Source organism: Nilaparvata lugens, chromosome 8, assembly GCF_014356525.2.
Source record: "Nilaparvata lugens isolate BPH chromosome 8, ASM1435652v1, whole genome shotgun sequence".
Classification (NCBI taxonomy): Eukaryota; Metazoa; Arthropoda; class Insecta; order Hemiptera; family Delphacidae; genus Nilaparvata; species Nilaparvata lugens.
The window spans coordinates 27,557,974-27,583,711 of record NC_052511.1 but is presented as its reverse complement, the minus strand read 5'-3'; the positions used below and the strand labels follow the sequence as shown (position 1 = coordinate 27,583,711).

At 33.7% G+C, this 25,738-nt stretch overlaps 1 protein-coding gene across 2 annotated transcripts in view; it reads right to left on the bottom strand.

The window, feature by feature from the left end:
* The window catches only part of LOC111044883, a 130,523-nt gene that overhangs the window by 12,643 nt on the left and 92,142 nt on the right, over positions 1-25,738 (bottom strand). For both annotated transcript variants that reach the window (XM_022330137.2, XM_039434408.1), the window contains exons 3-4: positions 14,143-14,336; positions 4,457-4,739 (exon numbers count right to left, since the gene is read on the bottom strand). In XM_022330137.2, coding sequence (XP_022185829.2) covers positions 4,457-4,739; positions 14,143-14,336 — 477 coding nt within the window. The remainder of the gene's footprint in view (positions 1-4,456; positions 4,740-14,142; positions 14,337-25,738) is intronic.

Below are 25,738 nucleotides of genomic sequence, written 5' to 3'. Positions count from 1 at the left end.
GCTGCATACCAAACTCAATACAGGTGACATCTCAGTTAGCATTGCCTCATGCTTGTAGTAGACGGCTGCATACCAAACTCGATACAGAGTCATGTAAATTTTGTATCATATAATTATACAATATACATTTCAGGCTTGAAATGACAATGTAATTTGTTTTTTGGAAAAGAGATAGACGCTGCATAAAGGATTAACTTAGGTGAGGATTAATTTAGGTAAGGTTTGGTTTTTTTGATATTTTCAGCTTTCAAGGTTTAGAGTTCTGCATACAGGAATAATTTAGGAGAGGATTTTTTGAATCAATTCTTTCATGATACTGTGACTGTTATTCTGAATTCAAAGTTGTGAATGTGAACATGGATGGCAATTACCTCCAGGTAATGTGGTAGTGTTGAAGTTTGAGTTACATGGTCAGCAATAGGCATTGGCATTGTCATTGGCGTATGCATTGGTGTCGGCATTGGCGTTGGCATTGTCATAGGCATTGGCATCAACATTGGCACAGGCATTGGCATCGGCATTGTCATAGGCATTGGCTTCGACATTGGTGCAGACATTGGTGTAGATATCGGCGTAGTCATTGGTGTAGATATTGGCGTAGATATTGGCATAGATATTGGCGTAGTTATTTGTGTAGATATTGGCGTTGATAGTCAATTAATGAGTCACACTAGTTCGAAAATCACCCAAATGTTCTTAACACTCTTCATGGCGTTCACTTGTTGCTGATTTCGAGATTCACGTGATAATTATTTCGATGTTAATGTCCATGCTGTACCTGTTATTTTAAAATGCTTATAAACTAAAAAGAAAATTTTGATTAGGCTACCAATACAATCTAATACACATGAAAATTATTTCTAAGTATATAATCAATATAAAAATGAAATTTGTTAACATCTTATTATACAGTCAGCAATACATAAATTGTGAAATTTGGAGACATCAATTACAAAATTTTAATAAAAAAGATAATTTCATTTCCATTTATTCACTGTTCAAATATTTTATGAAAAGCAAATTATTCAATATTATTAATCATCGTTTGTTGGATACTATAGTTTATTTCGACTTTTCAATGTTCTAAACACAAACTAAATTTCATGACAAAACTTTACTATCAATCATTAAACAAGAAATCATTCAAAACATCAATAATATTTTAATATTTTGCTTCAAAGGCAATCAATATTCATAAGTAATCATCTGCATCTATGGCAATCAACATTATTAATCATTATTTTGCATCTATGGCAATCAACATAAGTAATCAACACAAAAAATATTATCTCATTACTGCCTCTCTAAGTCATAACCTCTGTTATTCCTTCTTTAGGCAATAATGGGTTTCCATCTCAAAAAACAATCACATACCAGCAAAATTCTAATCAACAAACCCCACTAAAAATTCTACATACACTCCAGCATCCATTTTAAACGATAATCAATCATATCAAAATTTATAGAACAAACAGTTTTCAAAATTTAGAAAAAGACATCAATTACAAAAACTTTAGAGAAATTTTAATCTTTAACTCATTTCAATTAATAATATGACAATACGTTTTTATTTAATGAAAACATTATTCAAGTTAACTTTCATTTATATTGAACATCTCATATATATGGCGACACAATTCATTAATACTTTCAAATTTTGAAGTTTTATTATTATAACAAAAGAATTTATACATAAGATTAAATTTTAGCATGTTCTAAATTGAAGCATTTATTTTTTAAATAATTTCAGAATTTGAAGACTGTATAATAAGTACAAACATTTCAATATTACAATACAAAGACGATCAAGATGGATAATGGGTAAATAAGTTCCCTAAAAAATTCAAATAAGAAAAAAGAAAATTTGGGTAAATAAATTTCCTAAATACAAGGAAGAGAAAGATTAATTAGAGCCTATCCTACATGTCAGTACTAAACTTTCATAAGGAAGTATATTTAATAAAAATATACTGAAAATGAGAAAATGGGACATAATTTGCTCTGAAAAACCCAGTTACCTAATATGATACCTGACAAAAAATAGACATAATTAAAATATGTAATACATGATGAAAAAATATACCGCAAGCAAACAATTATTTACACTACAATAGATAGATTTTTGAAAAGTCAAGTTTTATCAACAATTTGAAGATTAGGAAAATAATCTACTATTTTAACTTCCAAAATTATTTCAGAAAAAAATACAAATTTAAATGACTATGGACAAGATTGGTTAAGATATGCATTATAGAAGAAATTTACTGAACATTACACAAAGACAGGAAAGAATCGAAATTTGAAACAATTAAGGGACAAGAAAAATAGGTTACAGGAAAGAAAAAAGACACAATTATGGACTCTTACCATACACTGCGTAGCGATTATGCTATTCTGAATCCCGGCATAACACAGGATTCCTAATCATAACATAGTGCCGTGGAATACCCTTTCATCATGTGATTCACAGTCATCATCTTGTAAGTGAGCAACTTGAAACAACCTTTGAATAGTAACACATCAATGGTGACTTTGTGCTTTTGTTTTCTTCAAGAACATGATTTTATTCATGGGTTCATTTGTTTCAACAAAGCCAATTTGCTTACAAAAATCAGTCATGTTCACTAGATAATGCTTTGCATATAAGTTTACTTTTTCAATTTTTAGTTGAAAGTTGAATTCATCAACTTGATACAAAGCAAGATTCATTTTGTTTACATTGTTCCTACCTCTACAGAAACCTGTCTCATGTAAACATTCACTTCATTTACTGTTTTCCTAACTATCAATTTGGCAATACTACTTTCTTTACTGTTGACTTTCAATAAAGACAACTCCCTACCTACTACAACTGGCTCTGTAACTTGAAATATTTTTAACAAATAAAGTGATATTGTCAAAATCAATGTCTTATTCTTCCATTACTTCCAATCCCTATAAACATTCTAACTGCTCTTCCAATTCCCAATTTTGTAGTTATTAGACTACAATTCACCACTCTTGCTCTGATAAAGAATGGACTGCGAGAACTCAAATACAAAAGTATACAAAAGTATTGTTCACCAGCAATGAAATCTTTTTTTAAGTGGGTTAAAGCAGTATTCTGGCATGTATTTATATCCACTCATCAGCTTATATAATGATGTGCCAAACCAATTGAGAGCACAGCAACAACCTGCTTAAGCCTACATTTCCTTTGTTAGCTGAGCCATTACCAGCCATAACCAGGAGACATCTCAGCGCCTATTGTCTTTCGTGAGACTCTCCCATAAAGCCGGAGAAGTGCCACATCAACTAGCCTATTCAAGGCTGGAGCTGAAACATCCTAATTTAGTATCGTATTATGAATATATCGGCCGCAGAATGCTAACTCCTTCTGTGAAATACTTTTTCCTCGATTCAGAAGCTATGTGGTGTAGTAAATGAAACGGAAAACAATAAAATGGTGGGATGAGTTTTTAAGTAACTCGTAAAAAGCTGCTAGCATGTTTGAGAATTTGAGAAAGTTCTAACAAGAGATAGGAAATAGTATTCGGTTGAACTCATTTTCCAAGTACTCTAGGAGCCAATGATGTGTAATGTTGTATGATAAATCCTAGTGGAATAAAAAATATAGGTGAAACGTAATTTAGAGAAGATTCCATAATTGTTCAAATTCAATTGATTAAGGACTTATTAATCGATTTAAGAACTGTCATTTCCTCTTGTGGAAGTTGAAAAATGAAAACTTGATATAAAACTTATAACAGCGCTGGAGGAAGTCTAGCCATAAAATATTAAATTCAACCAAAATAAATTTGACTTTAAGAACAGAAAACGCTGGAAGAAAGAAACTGATTTATCAATATAAGTTTTAACAAGGAAAAATTATGTGTATATCTTTTCTATTCTTATATTATGAATTATATATATTACGAATATTCATTAAATATTGTAAATTATATATACCGAAAATTATCTACTAGCTTGTTTGTATTCTTACACAAAAAGTCCCTCCGCAGTAAAATATACACAAAAAACACTCTATCACTCAAAAAATTGTTAAACGGGTTAGAACACAATATGCCAACCACGCAGCTGCTGCGGAGATACTTTTGATCACCCGTCATTATCCGTTTATTGTAGGCTACTTTATTGTAAAAATTTTATTTGGATTTTTCAAGTTTGATTAGATTTATTAATGAGTTGAAGAGTTTTATTTGGGAGTTTGCTCGAAAGAATGTTTTATTCTATTGAACTTCTTATTTGGGAAAAGTTTAATTGGGAAGAAACAGTATGAAGGTAAGGTTGCAAGTCTCATCGTAAATCGATGATGTCCAGATAAGGGAACCGATGCTTAAGTGAAAAACCAGAGAAGCTTCTTCTCAAACTGATAAAACTTACAAACTCAACAACAACAAACTAATAGTTGTTGAACTTGGTTGATGAGAAAATGAACTTTTTGAATATGATATACCTCAAGCGCGAGCAGCCGTGACTTGTTAACACTGCTCATGATGCATACGGCGACGGAGAAGAGGCCGGCGGGCGAGGAGGCGAGACGACGGGCGGCGTCCTGGCACCTGAGCAGGCAGGCGCTCAGGCACTGCAGACAGGCGTGCTCGTCCAGGAGGCTGCGCCTGAGCACGGGGGGCGGGGGTCGACCGCTGTGTGACGCCTGGCTTAGTTGCACCACTCGAAGCAGCTCCAGAATCAGGGTCACCCCTTCGATTCCGTCCCCAACGAACTCCTGCACGAAACTACATCCACAACACATACTATTATTCATGCAAATAGTATCAATATAAAAACATAATAATAATAGTGAAGTAAATAAACACGACAATCATTTATCTTAGCAACGGGCATATTTCAAACAATTACAACTCCATGACCACAGAACAATCTGTATGTAGTACAGATTCATCCAAGAAACCTTCAGAATCAGATAATACAACTCTTTATTTTTTACGAGAGGTTAAAGTTTCGTAAGAAAGGGATTAAACCAATCGGAGAAGGCTTTTTCGAAAAGAAGAGGAAAAAAGAAGAAAAAAAGGCCAGGTTGCACAAAAGCCGGTAAATTTTAATTGTGATTAATTTTACGAGAACCAATCAGAGAAGGCTTTTTCGAAAAGAAGACTTCTCTGATTAGTTCTCATGAAATCAATCATGATTAAATAAAATTTAACCGGCTTTTGGGCAACCGGCAATAAGTAGGTATTTAGTCTAAAATAGAAAGAGTGCAGAGTAGTTTTTTAAAACTGCAACACACAAATCATAACAATACAATAATATTACTCGGAGAAAAATATGAGTTTTTATTAATGACATATTTGTTAAATATTTCTGTATTGTAAATAATGCTGAATTGTGAATATGAATAGAACATTACTAGTGTGAAAAATGTAAAATTACAACACTGTCAAAGTAAGCTGTAATTTATGTTATAATTTTCTCATATTTGGCGTTTAGGTAGGCCTACTCAACTGCTCTCTCTGATGATTAACGCTTTATTAATATTATCATAAACTATGGACATAAGATCAAACATACATTATGGATATATAAAGCTGTGTCCACACTGAAAAAATGTTCGTCAAACATGTATTTTGAAAAAGTTTGGGCAAATTTGTATTATGTTTGACAAACAATGTTTGCCCGTGGCCAGTGTGGACGCGTCACCGAACAAAATATATTTGTGAGGGGAAGAACAGGTTTTATGTTTTACTGCTGTTTTACATCTGTGAACTCTGAAAATGTTTGGAAAAACAGTAATTTTTTGTTTGACAAACAATGATTGTCCAAACTTTTCAAAATGTTTGTCCCGGAGCTCCTCAACAAACATGTTTGCCGAACATGTATGTCGAACATTTGTTCAGTGTGGACACGGCTTAAGAGTATGACCAAGATTAAACTGATTCTTATTAGGGAGGTGTGAAACACATATTTTTTCAAATCGGATTGAATTAAAGTGTTATTTAGAAATGATTATATACCAGAATTTATTAGTAGCTTTCAATTATTTCATGTTATTTCATAGTAGCTTACTTGTAAGTTTGTACGTAACAGCATAAAGATAAGATAGCATAAGTTTTCTTTTATAAAAAAGGATAGTAACTTGAGCTATCATTTATCTATGGTGATAGACTGTTATAAGGTAAATTTGTCTAGTGAATAGTAAATATTAATAATTATTGTAAATGGTCAAGGTTTGCAACGACCTATCTTCTAGTGATGAAGAAATAAATCATTTTTCATCTCATACTTTTCACTCAACTGTTTCCTTTGAGAAAATTGAAAAAGATTATTGAATCTAACGGAAAGCTTGATATGAAAGAGAGACATTGATTTGACAAAATATTGTATTCATTTGATGACAATCAATTCAATAAACAAAGCTTCACACCTTCCTGGTGGACTTTCACGTTGATTGACCAAGTCTTTCTCTTCTTGGTGAATTTCCCTTTCATGTGTAGTTTAATCTCTGAAAGCATGATTTTTTGATATGTTGGCTAACAAGAGAATCGCTTCAAGTGAGATACCGTACAAGAAATTTACTATTAGAGAAATTACATTGTCGAAAGCCAACTGCCTCTCAGACACAATAGGAAATTCGATATCTACTTTTCAATTACCTCCTGTGAAGATCAATTCAATATTGATGTCAATCCTATTTTGTCAAAGTGAAATCTGCAATCATTTTCCATGATTTTCATTCAGCAAGTCAAACCATGCGACAATATTCATGGTAAAATATCCGTGACATTGATAGAAATCTTCCTTGTCACGTCGAAAATTCTATTTACCACAATACCCTATCTATATATTTCCTTCGAATATACTGTAATGTAATATGAGAAGGTGATTGCATTTTTGTGAAAGGAACTGATAGAAAATACTGTGATAAATCAAGAACATAATTTTTTTTCTCAATAAACTTATGGGAACAACAAGCTTGGCTTAAAAAGATTAAGTTTCATCAATAGATTCCTTGAATCATACATGTTCTGATATTACAGTACAAATATACAAATTACGGAAAAATAGGTCCAATGGCTCCAATAAATGCCGCTACTGTATTTGAAATAATTTTTATTTATTATCAGTGAAATAGAACAAACTCTGATAAATGAGATTAAATATTGAAATATTGGAAATAATACATTTATAATATGCTTTGCGAAAATAAACTATAAGGAGATAAACTGGAGCTTAGAAGTTTAGAAAAATGGACTTTAATAACAGAGAAATGGAGCAAGTTCTAATGAATGTTATTGAATATTATGTAAACATTTTCAAGTCATTTCCTGCAGTAAATTGTAACGAACCAAGACATGAAATTCTAGCAGCCCACACTTGAAAATCTCCTACATTATACCGCTCAACATGAATACATTCATTACTTTGCCGCACAGCGAGGGGCCATTCATTCAGACTGAATGCAACGAGTTGCGACAAAGCTCCTCCAACCACCAAGTTCCATCCAAACCCAGATGAGAAATAGAACCCACCCAAACGTAATTCTCTAATGAACTGTAAGCCCTCACAACTTTGTGCTACATGACAAAAAGAACACGAATGAATCGTTCGAAGATGTTATTCAAATTTTCTTTCTTTCCTATTTCTAGGTTTTGAATAGGGATCAGACAAAAGTCATTACTTACTTACGAAATAGTCAAGGTAATTTGCATAATCTGCAGTGTCTTTTATGAATACGTTGAATGGATGTAGATAAGTTATTAGAGAAATTCAATGATACTGAATATCTAAACGGACACAATTAACGTTGACCCACTATTTATGATGTAACTTATCAGAGATTAAAATATCATTTAAAGAGATACATTCGATTAGGCCGAGGACCTACCAATAATACCTCTGAAAGGTTATAGTTAAAAGGTAAAATGTATATTGCATAGGTGCCTGATAATTATAATATTTAAACCGAACATTGATGTACCTGCAAATTATGATTATAAATTTCATCATGATATCAGTTATAATATAATATTGCACTGGTTTTTTCCCAAAAATCTGTTATTTATTTAATCTTCTTTTACACATTTTGAAGCTCCATATTTATCTTCAACTAGAGGCAAATTTATCCTCACCTAAGTCATAATCACCATTATGACAATATGCCAGCAATTTCCTTTAATCTCATCCATTACACGTACAAAAAATTAGAAGAAAATTTCCTTTTACAAAAACCCAAACAATGATCTAAATACATAACGAGTTGTGCCATATTATTTGGCATTGAAATGAAAAAATATAAATAAAGATTCTTAGTAATGAAAAGTAATGGAAGTGTAGGTTGAATAAACTCAACGTTAGTAGACAGAAATTTGTCTGCTAACTTTTGAATAAACTGAACAAGAACAACAATATATAAAATACAGTACAGAGAAGAGAATGTGATTCAGAACGAAAGTACAGTACTATAACTATTTCGAAATGAAACCGATTGAGAAATAAACATGAATCATAAGGTTGGGTCGGGTTATGCACCAGCAGCCCAACCCTCCAGAGCACTGTCGACTCCAGTGCGTGGCGTACCATTGCTTTGCATGATAATGAGTAGGCCTAGACTTCTTACAATCTCTATTCTGGTCGGCTCAGTTACCACCACAGACGAGTGTGACAGGTCAACTGTTCAATATGCAACACTGTATTGTCACCATTTCCTCCATTATGGAGCTTATGCAGCACACATACAGGATTCACAAACAGGCTACACATAAAAATGTAAGGAGTAAAAAAATGAATCTAGTGTTCTAGAGGTGACAGGTGACGATTATGAATTGACTCTGTTTTTTTCTCAAGAACATACTTGTAAGGAATACATAATAAATAGATATATAGTGAGATATGTAGTAAACGCGGTAAATACAAGGTACCGGACAGAATCAGAGAATATACGAGAATGTACATTCTATACGGTAGGCCAACTCTTTCTATACTAGCTGGACAGCACACGTATTGGACCGGGCCGTAAAGCAACAAAGAAGTGTACCTTGACTACTGGACTGATTGTATGGGGCGGCAGCTTGAAACAGAGAGCTGACTTCAAAGTAAACTACACTTTTGCCGTCTCCCAAAAAATGTTATTAAAGAAATTGAATGTGAAGGCACAGATATTGGATTAGTTTGTGTGTATTATAGGCGAACGTGAACGTGAACTCATCAGTATTGAGAACTGTGTGTGTTTACAATCAAACATTTTGCAATGTCCAACTACAATTGATTTAGAAATACAATGAGAAATTCGGTGTTGATAAGATATTTCAATTAGCTCAATTAAATCATTTTAATGATCAACTTTCTTGAACGGTTCCTGGAGAGATGATTGTGATTCAGTACTCATATGTATATACGTGTATTCAGTATATTCAGCATCTATTTATACTCTAGTTTTCCCAAGTACAGGATCACTTGTAGCTTCTCAATAATCTTTTATCCGAACGGTATTTTGCAAATGCATACTTTGATCCATTACTGATATCCAACAAACTGACATACAGAGGGGACCAAAAAATGTATACACTCTGTGACAGTGAATATTATGGTAAAGCACAGGCAGTTGTTACAGTTTACTACTGATGTCAATCAGTCAATCAGGACTACTTATGTCAATTTACCTGTTGACGAGACATCGAACTACAATACCAAAACACCAATATCAATACCATTCACACAGGACAGAAGTCGGGCAGAGACGTGACGCGGGCATGGCGCAGACGTGGCGGAGCCGTGGCGTATGCAATGCACACCACACAGGCGAGATAGTGTCTTTTCAATTCCGTTTAATTCAATTCAGCAGCTTTTGACAGTTTTGAAAAAGTGTCCCGTTCTTGTAAGCCACGAGATACAGCAAAGAGATGTGACGCGGGCGATGATTTTCTCGACTGGACGTATGTTCTGTGCCAATTGGGCCTTACTCTTGGTATTTTACTCCAAAGTCTAGTAACAGGTAGCATGACATGAGTAGTCAACATGCAAACTGCAAAAACTGCCTGTGCGTTACAAAGATTGCCACTGTCAAAGAGTGTATGCATTTTTTGGATCCTTCAGTATATCCCCCTGTTTGTTGGATATCAGTATTGGATAAAAGTATGCATTCGCAAAATACCATTAAAATAAAATATTATTGAGTGGTTACAAGTGATTCTGAACTTGGCAAATAAAGCTAAAGTATAAATAGGAAATGTATAAAGCGCATGGTGTAGATTGATAGATGGATGAATCATGAGTATAGAAGAATTGAAGTTTGATCACTAACCTATTTGGAAATCCAAAAATCTGTATTCCTAATATTCTGTATCCTCTTTATTCTTATAATTCATGGTTAATCTTCTTCAATCTATTTTTGCAACCTGTTTCGTAATATTTAAAAAATATATTCAATCAATCGAATGTATTTCAGGCTAATAGTTGATATAATATTGCTTTGAAATGATTTTTCAGTTCAATCATGTCACCAATATCATGATGTTGAAAACCAAACGGTAATATTATTCTCAATAGTAGGGGTAAAGTGAGAGTACTGAAGAAAAGCTGCCCCTAAGCTGGCTCAAAGCTGGCTCAAAGCTGCCCCCAAATCTGCCCCAAAGCTGATTCTTGGTTCTAACCTTGCCCAATTCAATGTAATCTGAACTAACATAACCTAGCCATACCCCTAATCTCACAATAAATCTCAAATGAAGATCCCCATTCCCACTTTTTTGGAAAAAACTAGATCCAGCTTTTTTTTATTTCTTGAATTACTAAGAAAGTGTTAATTTTACAAAAAAATTACAAGAATAACTTTTTCCAGTAAATCTAATTACGAATCCATTGACACCCCATTTGTCAAGATTGAACAGAAAATAAGGATCTCATGGGAAAAGTAGATCCAGCTTTTTTCAATAACTAAGAAACCATTAATTTTATAATAAATCTACAAGAATAACTTTTTCCAGTAAATCTAATAACAAATCCATCTACACCACATTTGTCAAGATTGAACAGAAAATAAGGATCTTATGGAAAAAGTGGATCCAATTTCTTGAATAACTAAGAAACCAAGAATAATTTTTTTCAGTAAATTCATTTGTCAAGGGATCCTAACTCAACTTTTTCTGAAACTGAGCAACAAGCACATAATGATATTTTTATGTTGAGACCCCTTTCTTAAGGAACACCAACCTCAGCACTAAACCCCTACATGGGATGACCCTCTGTCTTCAACCAGCTAAGTTTGAACTACTTGAAAACTCACCTCAGGTTGTATTAAACATTTATTATAAAAATAGATCATGAGTGTTGATAAATTTGGTCGATATTTGTATGATAAAGATAATAATAGTGATATTAATGTTGATATCAAAAATTTCATTCAGAATTTTTTCCATTTTTTACAATGCATACCATTAGCTGCAACTTACCAAACATCAATCTCAATAATGAAAAAGAGTGGAAGTATATGACTGATCCAAACTTAATTCAACAATTCTCCCTTTCTTCTGGAATCTCTTTTATAGAATGGTATGAAAAAAAATGTAATAAATATAGGTGAAAAATCTTAGGTTTAGGTGAGTACACCCAGAAAGAAATTGTAGATGTTGGTGAGTACACCCAGAAAAAAATGTAGGTTTGGTTACCCAGACCAAGAACATTATTCAACTTTAATAAAATAAATTCATTTGAAAAATCTAAGCTCATATAGATAGTGCAAATTTGACACTATATAATCACAGTCAGTATTTGAATATATTGTGCTTTGAAAGAAGCTGATAAATCAAATAATAATATAAAATGCTTTGAAATTAAATTTGAAGAAAATGGTTGGAGATCATTCTATGGGAAGACAAGAACAATTCTACAGATTAATGATAAATCGATGGGATGATACTGATGGTAAAATATTGATACATTTGTAGAGTGTGGGAGATTAATACTTTTGATTTGAATATTGTCTAGTTTTTAACCAAATTTCTTGTTATTTTATAGAAGATTTTTTCAAATTTATAATACTCTTTTTACTGTTCCACTAAGTGGTGTATATTCAAACTCATTATCATAGAGGATTAAACAGTAGGCACTGGTTTTTTCTGAGAAATTATTTGTTGTTTCCAATGTCAACTTTATGTCTATTGCTCCAGATTTTAATAGTTCATTTTTCTTACTACAGTCTATAACAACCAATGGTGCATATTCATCAAATGTTTTATACTCAATTGATGTACTGCTGTTATAAGGATAGTATTCATTTTGGAATTCAGAGAACATGTGATACAATAAATGTTTATTACCAATGATATTTTCATAGGGGAATGATTGAGCATTTAAATAGAGATTAACATTGTTCAGATTACAGAAATTGAAATGTGACCTGTTAGCAGTTATAACATTTTTCCTATTCTTTTGAAATCCAAGAATAATGAATCTAGGTTTCAATATGTTCAAAGTTGTCTTAACTGTCCATTGAAGATTGGTAGTTTCAGGTAATTGTGGAAATTCATGACCTGGTAATTCCCATGACCTGAATGGAATGGTAATTTGTATATCGCTATGTGTTAAACTCAGCAGATTAAGACAAACAGTATCAGAAGTATGTATGTAGGGTACTTTCCATTGTAGTTTTGTAATATCAATTTTCACCGATTTTGCTGTTTCTGATTCAATACAATTTAAGTCTGATGATGATCTTAATAGAACAATTTCCTGACAAACATTTAATAGAACTTTTCTATAGTCTTCCATTACACCTAACCACATATCCAAAGGAATGCAAAAGCAGAATTTATCTAAACTTTTCCATCCAGTCAACTTCCATCCTGCATTCTCCATAAATTTTTCATTGAGTTTTGATTGACGTAGATAGTTTTTCATGGTTTTTGTCAATCCTACATTAAGTATGCGATCAACTCCAACCCCTCCCAATTCATATCTGATTTCACCAAATAGGTATGCAACTCCATTATTGATAAGTGAAAAGTCCTTGGTTTCAACATCATTCTTATCTTTCACTTTGATTTCGCCTTTAATTATGAGAAAACTTCTACTTGGAGGTGTATAAATATCTTCTTGTTTTAAACTAATTCGAATTTCATCATTGTAATTGAATGTCTGTTGAATATATGGTGTGTATATACAGTGATATACTCATATTTGGTAATACTCTCATCAAGATGTACAGTCTGATCAACAAGTAATAAATCTGACTTGACTTCTTTCTTTTACATTTTTATTATATATTTTTTCTTCTCAATACAACCTGAGGTGAGTTTTCAAGTAGTTCAAACTTAGCTGGTTGAAGACAGAGGGTCATCCCATGTAGGGGTTTAGTGCTGAGGTTGGTGTTCCTTAAGAAAGGGTCTCAACATAAAAATAACATTATGTGCTTGTTGCTCAGTTTCAAAAAAAGTTGAGTTAGGATCCCTTGACAAATGAATTTACTAAAAAAAATTATTCTTGGTTTCTTAGTTATTCAAGAAATTGGATCTACTTTTTCCATAAGATCCTTATTTTCTGTTCAATCTTGACAAATGTGGTGTAGATGGATTTGTTATTAGATTTACTGGAAAAAGTTATTCTTGTAGATTTATTGTAAAATTAACGGTTTCTTAGTTATTGAAAAAAGCTGGATCTACTTTTCCCATGAGATCTCTTGTTCAATCTTGACAAATGGGGTGTCAATGGATTCGTAATTAGATATACTGGAAAAAGTTATTCTTGTAATTTTTTTGTAAAATTAACGGTTTCTTAGTTATTCAAGAAATAAAAAAAAGCTGGATCTAGTTTTTTCTAAAAAAGTGGGAATGGGGATTTGAGATTTATTGTGAGATTAGGGGTATGGCTAGGTTAAGTTAGTTCAGATTACATTGAATTGGGCAAGGTTAGAACCAAGAATCAGCTTTGGGGCAGATTTGGGGGCAGCTTTGAGCCAGCTTAGGGGCAGCTTTGGGGCAGCTTTTCTTCAGTACTCTCACTTTACCCCTACTCTCAATTATTCATTCAAATCATGTGTTGCTCATGTCTCTCTACAATCAAAGAGGAAAAGAATAGCATGTAATAGGAGAATAGAATTTGTAATAGAATAGAAACATATTTATTTTTCTTACAATTTATTTGGAAATTCAATTTTCAATCATTTTTCCTGCTGAAAGTAGATGAGCCCACCTGGGAAAAGCGAGTTTGAGGTCGACCCTGAGCTTGTTGAGGAGATCGGTGACAGTGGCGAACTGCCTGAGCGTCATTTCCCCTCCCTGAGGCGCCATCGTCGCCTTGGTGCCATTCGAGCCCTCTTTCGCAGATGACGTCATCTTACGGAGCGACGCCGCATAGTCTTCTGGGTTGTAGATTGGTGGGCGAGGCTGCAAATACAAACGTTTAATCTAATACAATTAAATTAAAGCAAACGAAATTCAATTAATTACAAGGTGATTTAAGAATAGCATCAATAATACAATATACAATATCTACACAATAATACGAAATATAAAGATCATTGCTCCTTCAAAAATTCAATTCTAATAATTTTGATAATTTTCCAAATATCTTAATGTATTATTTGATTAATCAATATTGTAGGCTAATCTAATTGAAGAAGCAAGTTTTATAAAAAGTAATACAGAGAAATCTTCAAGTCAGTCATTGAACAGATGGATTAATGCTTATGGTCAAGAATGTGCCTCATGAGTAGTATCCTAATAAGATGTGATAACTAAGTAGTATAAATTGTTGTGATATTCGTTATATGTGTAGATTACCGTATACAGAAGTAGTTATAAGTACCTAGTAGTAATCATTATAACATTAATATGGAGAGCTTCGAGGATGGAAGGTTCTATCGGATCTGAATTTCTATTGAGCATTTAATTTTGAGAGATTTTTCGGCCATTTTAGAATTCATAATTTTATCAACAAACCATTAGCTCTGATTTCTCTATAGAAGCCTTTTATAGACATTTAATCAAAATCTCTTGCTAGGTCATTTCTTCCTAAAGCATTTTCTCCAACTTCGGATGAGTGAAAAACTGGAGGGATCAGATTCAAATGATCTATTATCAAATTTAATAAGCATGATGTTTCTTCTGATCTATAGAATTCCTTGTCCTTATGAATTAAAACATTACAATATTGTTGCTGAAACCTGGTAAACCATCCGTGAAGATTTCCGTACAAGGATTTTGGAAGAAAAGAAAAAGGAATCCTTTCACTTACTGAAGAACACTGTTACACAAGAAGGATAAATTAGAAAATAAAATAAAGTTCCAATCTTTCAAGGATTTTCTCTACCTCAGGCATTATTGGAAGTCTCAAAACACTCCAAAAATCTGTCCGTTTCGGTAAACGGTTGAAGTCAGTAATTTTCACCTAATACCCGGTTTCACAATCACCCTACCATCACAATAGGGTTTCAAAAGATACTTTTCTAATGGGATACTTTGAATTTCACCCTCCGGGGAAGTCTTCTTCTCAAAGTGGAAGATTTATCGGGAAAACAAATTACAGTTATTTGAAATGTTTGTAACACTATTCGTGATTGATTCCACTTTCAAAGATACTTTTGGTATCGGAATGTGTTGGGAAGAATACGTTAATAGATGAATTCGTGAATAATTAGATTGGAAGAAGCAGAGATGGGAAATTCCTTTTCAGGGAACTACAGTGAATCACATTCGTCAATTACCCTGCTGCCTCGATTTCTCTATTTTAGTAAACCTAGGTAGCATCAAACATTAATTATTTCTCCAGATGGATTGTTTATAGTTTTTTGAGGGTTAATCATAGATTTAACACGAAAATATTCCAATTTCTTAAAGGAGAGAATATTTTGGGTGATTTGATTATTAAGAGGGTTATTTAAGAGGGTACGTTCTATTGTACACCGTTGTAGTAAAGTTTAAAGAACAAACAGAAAATGAAAGATATTCAACAGTGATAATTGGAAAATAAGTTTGTAAATGAGGATATGCAAAAGTAATAGGAAATAAGATTTTATGATTTTATGAATACATCATGAAGAAAATCTATCCAGAATTGGTGTAGTCAAGTTTAAATCAAAAGAAGTAGCTATTGAGAACAGCTATTGAGGGCTGAAAGGCACTAAAACAATGTTCTAAATGAGCTTAGCCTACCTGGCACTAATTCTTAATAACTTAAAGGTACGAAAACAATGCACTCAATGATCTTACAAGTTGGTAATATTACTTTCTTTCAACTAACATGAAGCTACCTCTTCGACAAAAGAGAGAAGGAAGGAGCCGTGGTGAAGATGAATATTGTGTAAAAGAGTAAAACGTAGAATATTAGTGACATAACATCTGAAAATTCAATTTGGAGAATGAAAATAACTATAATTTTGTAATTTACTGCAGCAGAGAGCACCACAAACGAAATACGTTTTCGTAAATATTGTGTAAGAATCATAGGAATTAACATTTTTATTGCTCGGAGCAAATTGAGTTGCAATAACTTTCCATGGGTTTTCACACTAAACAGAAGTACCGGTACTGAATTTGTAATTTCTTCACGGAAGATAGTTTAAAAATAAAAGCAACTTTTCAAATGACTTATTGAAATTGCAGACAATAACACAGATAATCAGATTGTCTGATATTGTAAACATTTAAATAATGTTCTCTATTCAATTAAATTAGATTAATTTTTATTTATCAATTAAATCATGTAAACATTGATTAAAGGAGTTGGATGAATTAGTTAACTGATTGTCAATAGAAAATTTAGACTATACGAGAGAAATTGCGATAATATAATCTCAAAGTTCAGAAGTATTTTATAAAATCTTAGGAGGAGAGAAATCGATAATTTGGCAGAAAAATTGCAGAGCTACGAAAAGTACTAGATAGTACTAAGAGTGAGTTCCTAAGCCGAAGTGGACAGTTTTTGAGTAAAAATCATTAAAAGACAGAATAAATGAATCCTACACAAAAGATTATACCTAAATGAATTTTATTGATTATTTCCAAATAATCATTGAAAAACCATTTGTAATACAGTAGGCCAACATAGTTAATTGCTTCTTGTGAATATTCGATAGAATTACTTTGTACTTCTTGTAACAGTATAACAATAACTTAATAATACGTAGTACCAAGTGATAATAGTAAAGTTCTAGAAGAAACACCTTGTGCATCATACTGTTTCAACTACAATATCCAATTTAGGGATGATATAAGTTTCAATATGGACTAGACCTACATCACAATAAATGACAATGCAATTGAGGGGTCATTACGATACTCATAAAGGATGTAAACGTTATTAAGAGTGACGAACGTCTTTCAAAAAGGAAATGAGAGAAAAAAATGTGTGATGGAAGAATGCCGAAGACGAAGACCGACATGAAAAAATGTTAATGATAGAGTGAAGTACCGCATCACGTATCCTCCCTCTATTATTATAGTTTTTCTATTCTATTTTGAAGCGTGTTCGTTAGGATGGCTTCTCACGTCAACTCTGTTACTTAAAAATCCATCTTGTTCTACGTGGTCTAGGGTCTAGGGAGAGGTTATTCAAGGGCAAGGACAAGCCTACAACATACAGTAGTACAGTAAGGCCTTGTATAGTATCAAGCCAAATATATATTTAGTTGAATGCAGGTGCAGTATAGTATAGATATAGCACAAAAGTGAGCAGTCTTCACATAGGCTAAAAGTAGCCTACATTCACTACTAACACTGAGATGCATTAGCAACTCCACAATTAGAACAAGTAGGGCTAGTGTAATTATTTTCATTGACACAAAGTTGGAGAAAGTAAATACAGTATGTGATCTTCATTCCCTTTATACGTGAACTTAAATAATTCAAATAATTCAATTCATAAATTATTTATTTATGTTTCCAATCTCATCTTCCTCTCAGCACTTGACCGTTCACAACTGCTGTATGTTGTACATTTCATACAATAAATTATATACTGTTAGTTGATCCAATCTTATTTTTCACTAAATCTCTATATATAAAAATGAATGTCTGTTTGTGTGTTAGTTTGTTTGTTCCCTATAGACTAGAAAACTACTTGACAGAACGGCATGAAACTTTGGGAATATGTTGTCTGAATATTCGGGATGGTTTCTGACCAGACATTTTAATAGGGGGGCTGGCTAATAATAATTATATATTAATACATTTTACAGACCTATGATTTCGAAATTGTCGGCCGAGCGGCTAACGTAGAACGGGAAGATCATCATGATTCAAGATCATATTGTAATAATATGATTTAGCATATGAACTTACCAGCTGTGATAAAATTGTTTACTGGTAGTTTTGAGCACGTAGGAAGTCCGTATTGAGATGTAAATAAAAATATTGATTGTCAGATAAATTTCATGATTCACCAAATAAAGTCAAGTGTGACATGAGATACATTGACTTTTTGGCGGTTCGAAGTTCGTCGGGTAAGCTAGTTATAATATAAGTTATGATAAAAAGTGAATACGCTTGGCTTTTTGTTGGTGGGGAGTCTCTGGCGAGGAGGTCCCACCTCCCCTTGTCATCCATCTACCGTAACTTTCCCATTTTCTACCTCATTATTTCTCACCTATCCACATCACTCATCTTGTTATTTACATTCCTCTTCTTACATCTTCATAACTTTCATTACCCTGTTTCTTTCACTGTCTCCTTCTTTCAGGACATAGATTCCAGCTTCTTCATGTACTTCTGTATTCAGTAAGAGCAGACAAAGACTCATGTTGATATTAATATAAAACTTCCTACATCGTATATTCACCAAGACTTTATTTAGATCCAATCAGCTTGTAAAATATTTCAAAATTAATTCCTGTTCACTTTGCTTCTTTACAACACGTTCCAAAGCTTCATACCATCAACCTCCAACAATTATATCGACTAGTACAAGTACATTGCAATGAGATCTATCAACCCTATTTCTTGGAACACAGTGAAATTACAAGACATTCCCTACACACAGTGTGTGAGTTCAAAATTTTATCACGATTCGCCAAGATGATGCAGAACAATGCAAGGTTTTATTTCTGCCGCACGTTCCTATCCTTAATACACCAGAACTGGATTCATCACATTCTCCTCTTGGAAAACTTCACTCAACACTAGCCAGAGACTTTCTTCATCTGTTTGCAACTCTGTATTTCTTTCTCTACTTAAAATATTTCACTATCATTTTCCCCGTCAGTCCTTGTTCATCAATCATTCGTATCACAACTATTCCTTAATTATTCCTTCCTCTTTTATGTTTATTTTGTTCTCTTCTTGCTTGCGACCAATGCAGGCAACATTCGAGATCGTATGTGACGTTTTCTTGGAAATTCGTGCAGTAACACATGATAAAGAAATACTTGCCACAAAAACCGGTCCACCAGTCACAATAACGCACGTATGTCGCTTTACTTGTCAACTATGTATGGATGCTATGACATGTCATGTCAACTAAGTAAAAAAGGCATGAAAGTAAAATCACAGCATGCTGGAACACAAGTATACTATTGTATGAGAACAATATTTATTGGAATTATATTTTGTATAATATACGATGTATAACATCGACGAAACTGACATTTGAGTATGTGAGTGAAAGACAATAGTGAGTCTACCATAAGTTATGCAGGAAATCAGTGGTTTTTGAGTTTATAAAAACCACGTACTATCTGAAAATCTTGAATAAAATGGGATGGATGAACAGATAAGCGGAGATATGCTGTCAGTTCCATTATGGGCTCATCCAAGGTAATTATAATACATTTGATTAGAAAGAAGTAAGCAAAAAGGACCGATGAAGCCAGAGGATAGATAGATGGAGGGAATCTGGTGGAGGGAGTGAAGAATACAAGATGAATGGAAGGGAACAATATACGCAATATTAGATTTTTAATATAAATATTCTGGCTTAGAATCTAGTCATTTGAAATTGTTAGTTTAGAAACTTATTCATTGTACTGCACAGGACTTCAAGTAGATACTGAAATAAATATAAATATGCTGGATTAGAATCTATAAAGTCAATTGAAATTGTCAATTTACAAACCTATTCAATGCACTCCACAGAAATACAAGGTACCTCCTCAGCCGATCCAAATTTCATGCGGTTGACTATAGGGGATGTAAAATTCCTAACCTTTTTCTAATGTAGATTGCAAAAGTTGTTGGGTAATGGAACTTCTTTAGTTCAAGACTACTAGATAACCTTTTGTGTTGTGAAGGTGATGTGGTAAATATTCATATTAAATGATATTAATATATCTATATTTTGATATTGTCAAGACGATTTTTCTTTAATTGTTTTAATAAACCAGTGATTTGTCAATATCAAGTTGTTTTCACTTAGTAACTAGAAAATGATAAAATTCAACATAGCCTATTTGAATGAAGGAGAACGTACTTACTTTGTCTCAGTAAAAAGTGGAACCCTCCCTGATAATTTCAATTTATAGGCCTAATATACCGGGTGATTACAAATGAAATAGACAACTTCAATAGCCTGTACAAAATTAAACTGGTGTATTTCAACATAGTAAGTGATATAGGTTTGTAGGGAATTTCTTAAAGTTTATGTTGGTAGAACTGTTGCTGGCTATTGTTGGCTGCTCCGTGTTACAACAGCCAGTTTAGTTTAGCAATATGGCCGCTACTCAAGTGGAGAAAGCTCATTGTGTTCTTGAATTAGCCAAAACAAACTCTGTTACTGTTGTGCAGCGTCATTTCAGAACAAAATACGGTAAACCACCACCAACAAGGCAATCAATTTATGACTGGTATGAACGTTTTGAAAGCAGTGGATGTGTGTGTAAGAAGAAGAGTACTGGAAGACCTTCTGTTACAGAAGAAAAAATTGATAGTGTTCGTGATGTTTTTGTACGAAGTCCAGGAAAATCGACTAGATCAGCGAGTTTAGAATTGCAAATTCCTCAACCTACTGTGTGGGAAATTCTGCGGAAACGTTTGAAAATGACACCTTATGAATTGCAGTTAGTACAAAGTTTAAATGACAATGATAAAATTGTATGTAAAATTTTTTTCAAGAGATGCAACATTGTCTTGAAAATGACGACACATTGTTTAATCGCCTAATTTTCAGTGATAAATGCACTTTTCACATTAGTGGAAAAGTTAACAGACATAATGTACGAGTATGGGGAACAGAAAACCCAAGAGAGACTGTACAGCATATACGCGATTCTCCTAAAGTGAACGTGTTTTGCGCTTTATCTTGTGAAAAGGTTTACGGGCCTTTCTTCTTCCAAGAACCATCAGTAACCGGAAGAATTTATCTGGACATATTAACCGAATGGTTAATGCCTCAACTCCATGAAGATAGTTGTAACTTCATTTTTGTACAAGATGGAGCTCCGCCTCACTGGTACTCAGACGTCAGAGGGTATCTGGATGAACATCTTCCTAGACGATGGATCGGCCGTGCAAGTGAGGAAAACGTTGTGTTTCAGCCGTGGCCACCTCGTAGTCCGGACCTAACGCCCTGCGACTTTTTCTTGTGGGGCTATGTAAAAGACAGAGTTTTCGTACCACCGCTTCCTGTTGATATCGATGATCTTAAACAACGAATCACAAATGCTCTTGCTACAGTTAACCGTGAGATGCTGTAAATTTTCAATAAAAACTTCAAGAATTCTTCTATGTAATCATGTAAGTAATGATCTAAACTTTTAAATAATAAATTCTCTACAAGCTATTCAAACTGTTTATTTCATTTGTAATCACCCGGTACCATGAGATGAGAGCTACAAATCAACTCCATCCAGCAAGTAAAATGATCAATTCCACCATAATTAATGCAATCCGTTTCAAAAATAACAATCCTAATCCAATTCATCGCAGCATGCGAGGCATTAATTGCTGCCATCACAAATACTATGAAGAAGAAGCGTCTCAGTCTGAAGTGCAATGCTCTTTCGACTTGACGGATGTGACGAGTCACAGGAAACAAGAAAACAGAAGAATGTTGGAAAAATGCTCATGAAAATCCTGCAGGAATTTACAGAGACTGGCTGACAGGGAGCGGATATGAGATTCACTGCAAACTACCGGCATTGTTCTGATGGGAAACATTGATACTATTCATAAGGAATATGCTGACAGGTCAAAGTGAATCTTACAACAGCAGGAGGAATCAGAAGGGTTGTTGAACCGATGCATCCTAGCCATACAAACATGATAGGTAGTTGATGATAAATTATTTTCCATCACTTGTATTGCTGGTGATTTCTCATTCCCTTAACCTTCTCACAACCTATCTACTCTTTGTTCTTTCTTCTGCTTCATCTTGGTTTTATTCCCTCTCTTTCTCGTTCATCTCACCTTTCTCTTACAATACGATGGTGATCTCAGTCTGTTCTCATACCGTCAATCTTTTCAGACAACCATTTTCTACATTTCTTCCTTTGGCATTTATGTTTCCATTTCTCTCTTCCTATTTCTGTTCCTATTTTTTCTATGATTCGTCATTCTCTTCACCATCTCAACATCCTCTTCCTTTCCAATTTTCATCTTATTCTTCTCCTTTTCCCCTCCACATCATCTTTCTGCTTCACCATTGTTCTCTTCTTCTTTTCCGTTCATAAACCTATTCCTTCTTCTTCTTTCTAATCTCTTTCCTCTCTTCCTTATTCTTCTTTTTCATAGCTTGAGGAATAAACGCCTATCCATCCTCTATTTATCCTTCGCTTTTTCATCCTTCTCGCTTCTGTTCTTATAATAGATAATTTCGTATTGGCCCTTTTTTCCTTTTCACTCTCAATTCTTCCACATATTATACTCTTTTCCACCTCTTTCTACTCCTTTCTACTTACTACCCGTTTTTCTTCTCCTGTTCCTTCCTCTCTCTCCTTTATTAATACTTTTCCTATACCTTCCATCCTTTTATTCTTCTCACTCTTCTTTTTCTTCTTCTTCTTCTTGGAAAGAGTCCACCCATGCCTCTTTCCTCTTTCTCATCCTCTTTACCCTCATCCCTTAGAGTGCTTCTACTTCTCATCATCATCATCACCATCATCATCATCATTCATCATCATCTTCCTCATCCTCCTTCTCATATTCCATTTCTCCTTTCCCATCCATTTTTCTCTATTCCTTTCTTTTGACGGCTCTATTTTCTTTCTTGTTTCCTCTTCCAAATCCCTTTCCTATTCTCTTCTTAATCTCATTCATCTTCCTCCTTCTCCGACCTTCCTCTTTCTCCCTCTCCTCCTAGTCATCCCATGTCTCTTCCCACACTCTCTCTCTCTTTCTTTCTCTCTCTCTCTCTGTTTCTCTCTCTCTTCATTCTTCCTTCTCATAGCCGGAGGAAACAGCCACATATCAAGTTCTATTGCGCCGATATGACCCTATAAATATTGTTGCGTTGCCAGTCAGTACAGTGTAAACCTTGCCGTAATTACACCGTCGCTGACCGTCCGCAAACAGCCATCAGACTCTGCACACTACACTGAGATTCACTACAAACTGTCAGCATTCCTTACATATAACGTCAATGCTTCCCATTCTACGAATAGAATCGCAGAAGATGCTGTCGAGATGGATGCTGGATGCTGATGATTATCATGTGTATCGAGTGTGTGATAAATGAGGCCATTGATCAGTGTTAACTGGCTCAACGCCTACAACATCATTAGTGGTCGACACTTTATGATTTCAGGTGCTCTTTGTGGTGGAAAGGGAGAACACACCGTAGAGAGAGATGAGTAAGAGGAAGTGTAAGTGGGAGTTGCAAACGGATTATCATCGTCATAGTAGAGGCGATCGAATTCATTGACTGAGATATATAAGTGGAGCTAAATTTCATCTCAATATCAACAAAAACTTTGTGTTGGACTTGTAAAAATTATCAATGGCTATATTTTGAACCAACTATGGATCAGAATAATTTGTATATAAAACATTCAAGCTATGAAATTATTGTTCATAAGTAAATAAAATGTATTCAACCACCTGTTAATACTATTTGAAATATTCGACTGCTAGTAAATTATGTGAAGTACATTCTGAAATCCTCAGGTAGATGTATGCCATGCACCTGCAAAAATTACCTAAACTGCACTAAAATGTCTAGTGTATGAATAACAAGAATATTACACGTGAAACATAATCTATATGTTCACTCATATTCACGGTAAATGAAAGGGATATAAGAGGTATAACATGAGGTACATTATAGAAATGCGTCCAGCATGAATTCACAATTTAAGTTTGAAAAGTAAGGTTCAAACTAATATGAAACTGAAAACTTACAAGTTAAGTATGCATTAGCCTATGAACAGTGCTGTGAAAATAACTAATCCAAGCTTTAAACTGGGTTTGCTCACGAATTAATTAAACAAGAATTAGAATACACAATAGCCAATCTACTGAGTAACAATTCAAAACCCCCAAAATATTATCAAGTGAGTGAATAGGCCAAACTGGTGTATTTGAGGTAGGTAACTCTTTCACGGCCTAGGTCACGATTTCAAGGTCAGTTCCACTACAAATTACTTCACTACTTCACAATTACTTCACTACCGCGCGCACGATGTTACTACCATAACCTGTTCAAATGGCAAATGCTGTTCCAAGGTATTCGTAATGAATAACCTTTAGCTCGTTAATGTTTCACCTAAAGAGAATCAATCACAGAAGACATAAGGAGCAAATTAATATTACTAAACAGTGTATTTAAAATGCTTATTATAGGATTGATAATGTACTTGGAGATAATATGATTTCAAATTATCAAGTTGGAAGTATGGAAGTTCCAATCTCTCAGGCCCATATGCACCATCTCGGTTTAAACGGAGAATGATCAGCTGTTCGTTTAAACCCTACCTACATTGTATTCTAGGTACATTGCACGGAATGGAACAATTAAATCAAACATTCATTCTCATTAACGATATTCGGGGTGGTTCCTATAATTCTTATTAAGCTACATCCTTTTACAGGATGCAAAAGTTATGTTGAATGAAAAATTAGATGCAGCCAGAAGAAGTAAAGCTGCGTTTACACCAAAGTTATTAACAAAATGGTTATTTTTCCGTCCTTACAGATTCTATTAGATTGAACGGATCTTGACAAACACGTGTTCATCATGTGTATGATAAGTTATCTTCAATCTAATAGAATCTATAAGGATTAAGTTATTAACATTTTATTAACAACTTTGGTGTAAACGCAGAGAATCTATAAGGATTGAATTATTAACATTTTGTTAATAATTTGGTGTAAAAGAAGCTTTAGTATATCTCAAGTTGGTGAGATTGATCAAAGATACTACATTCTAAATCAATCAATCAATCAATCAATTTTATTAGAAAAACGTTTTTACATTGTTGGGTCCTGCTAAACCCGTGTGTTTTTCAGCAGGAGCCAAATCAAAACAAAATTATTCACAAAGTTAAATTAAAATACGTAATAAATAAAATAAAATAGCTTGTCGTGAATCAACAGTAATATACAAAAATGAAATAAAAGGATAACAATCATAATGAGAAATTATAATGAACATAAAATCTCCCCATATTAGATGTGAAGAAACTCCAACAATCTCTGTTCATAATTGTAAGTGCCTCTTCACCAACTCTTTTTACTTTCCTTGCCCCATTACCATAGGTAAGGAAAGTATTGCTTTCCAAAAAAATTTAAGGTACCCTAATTTCATGTTTTCTATACGTTTCAAGATCCCCTGAGTCCAAAAACATGATTTTTGGGTGTTGGTATGTGTGTGTGTGTATGTGTGTGTGTGTATGTGTGTATGTCTGTGAACACGATAACTCCAT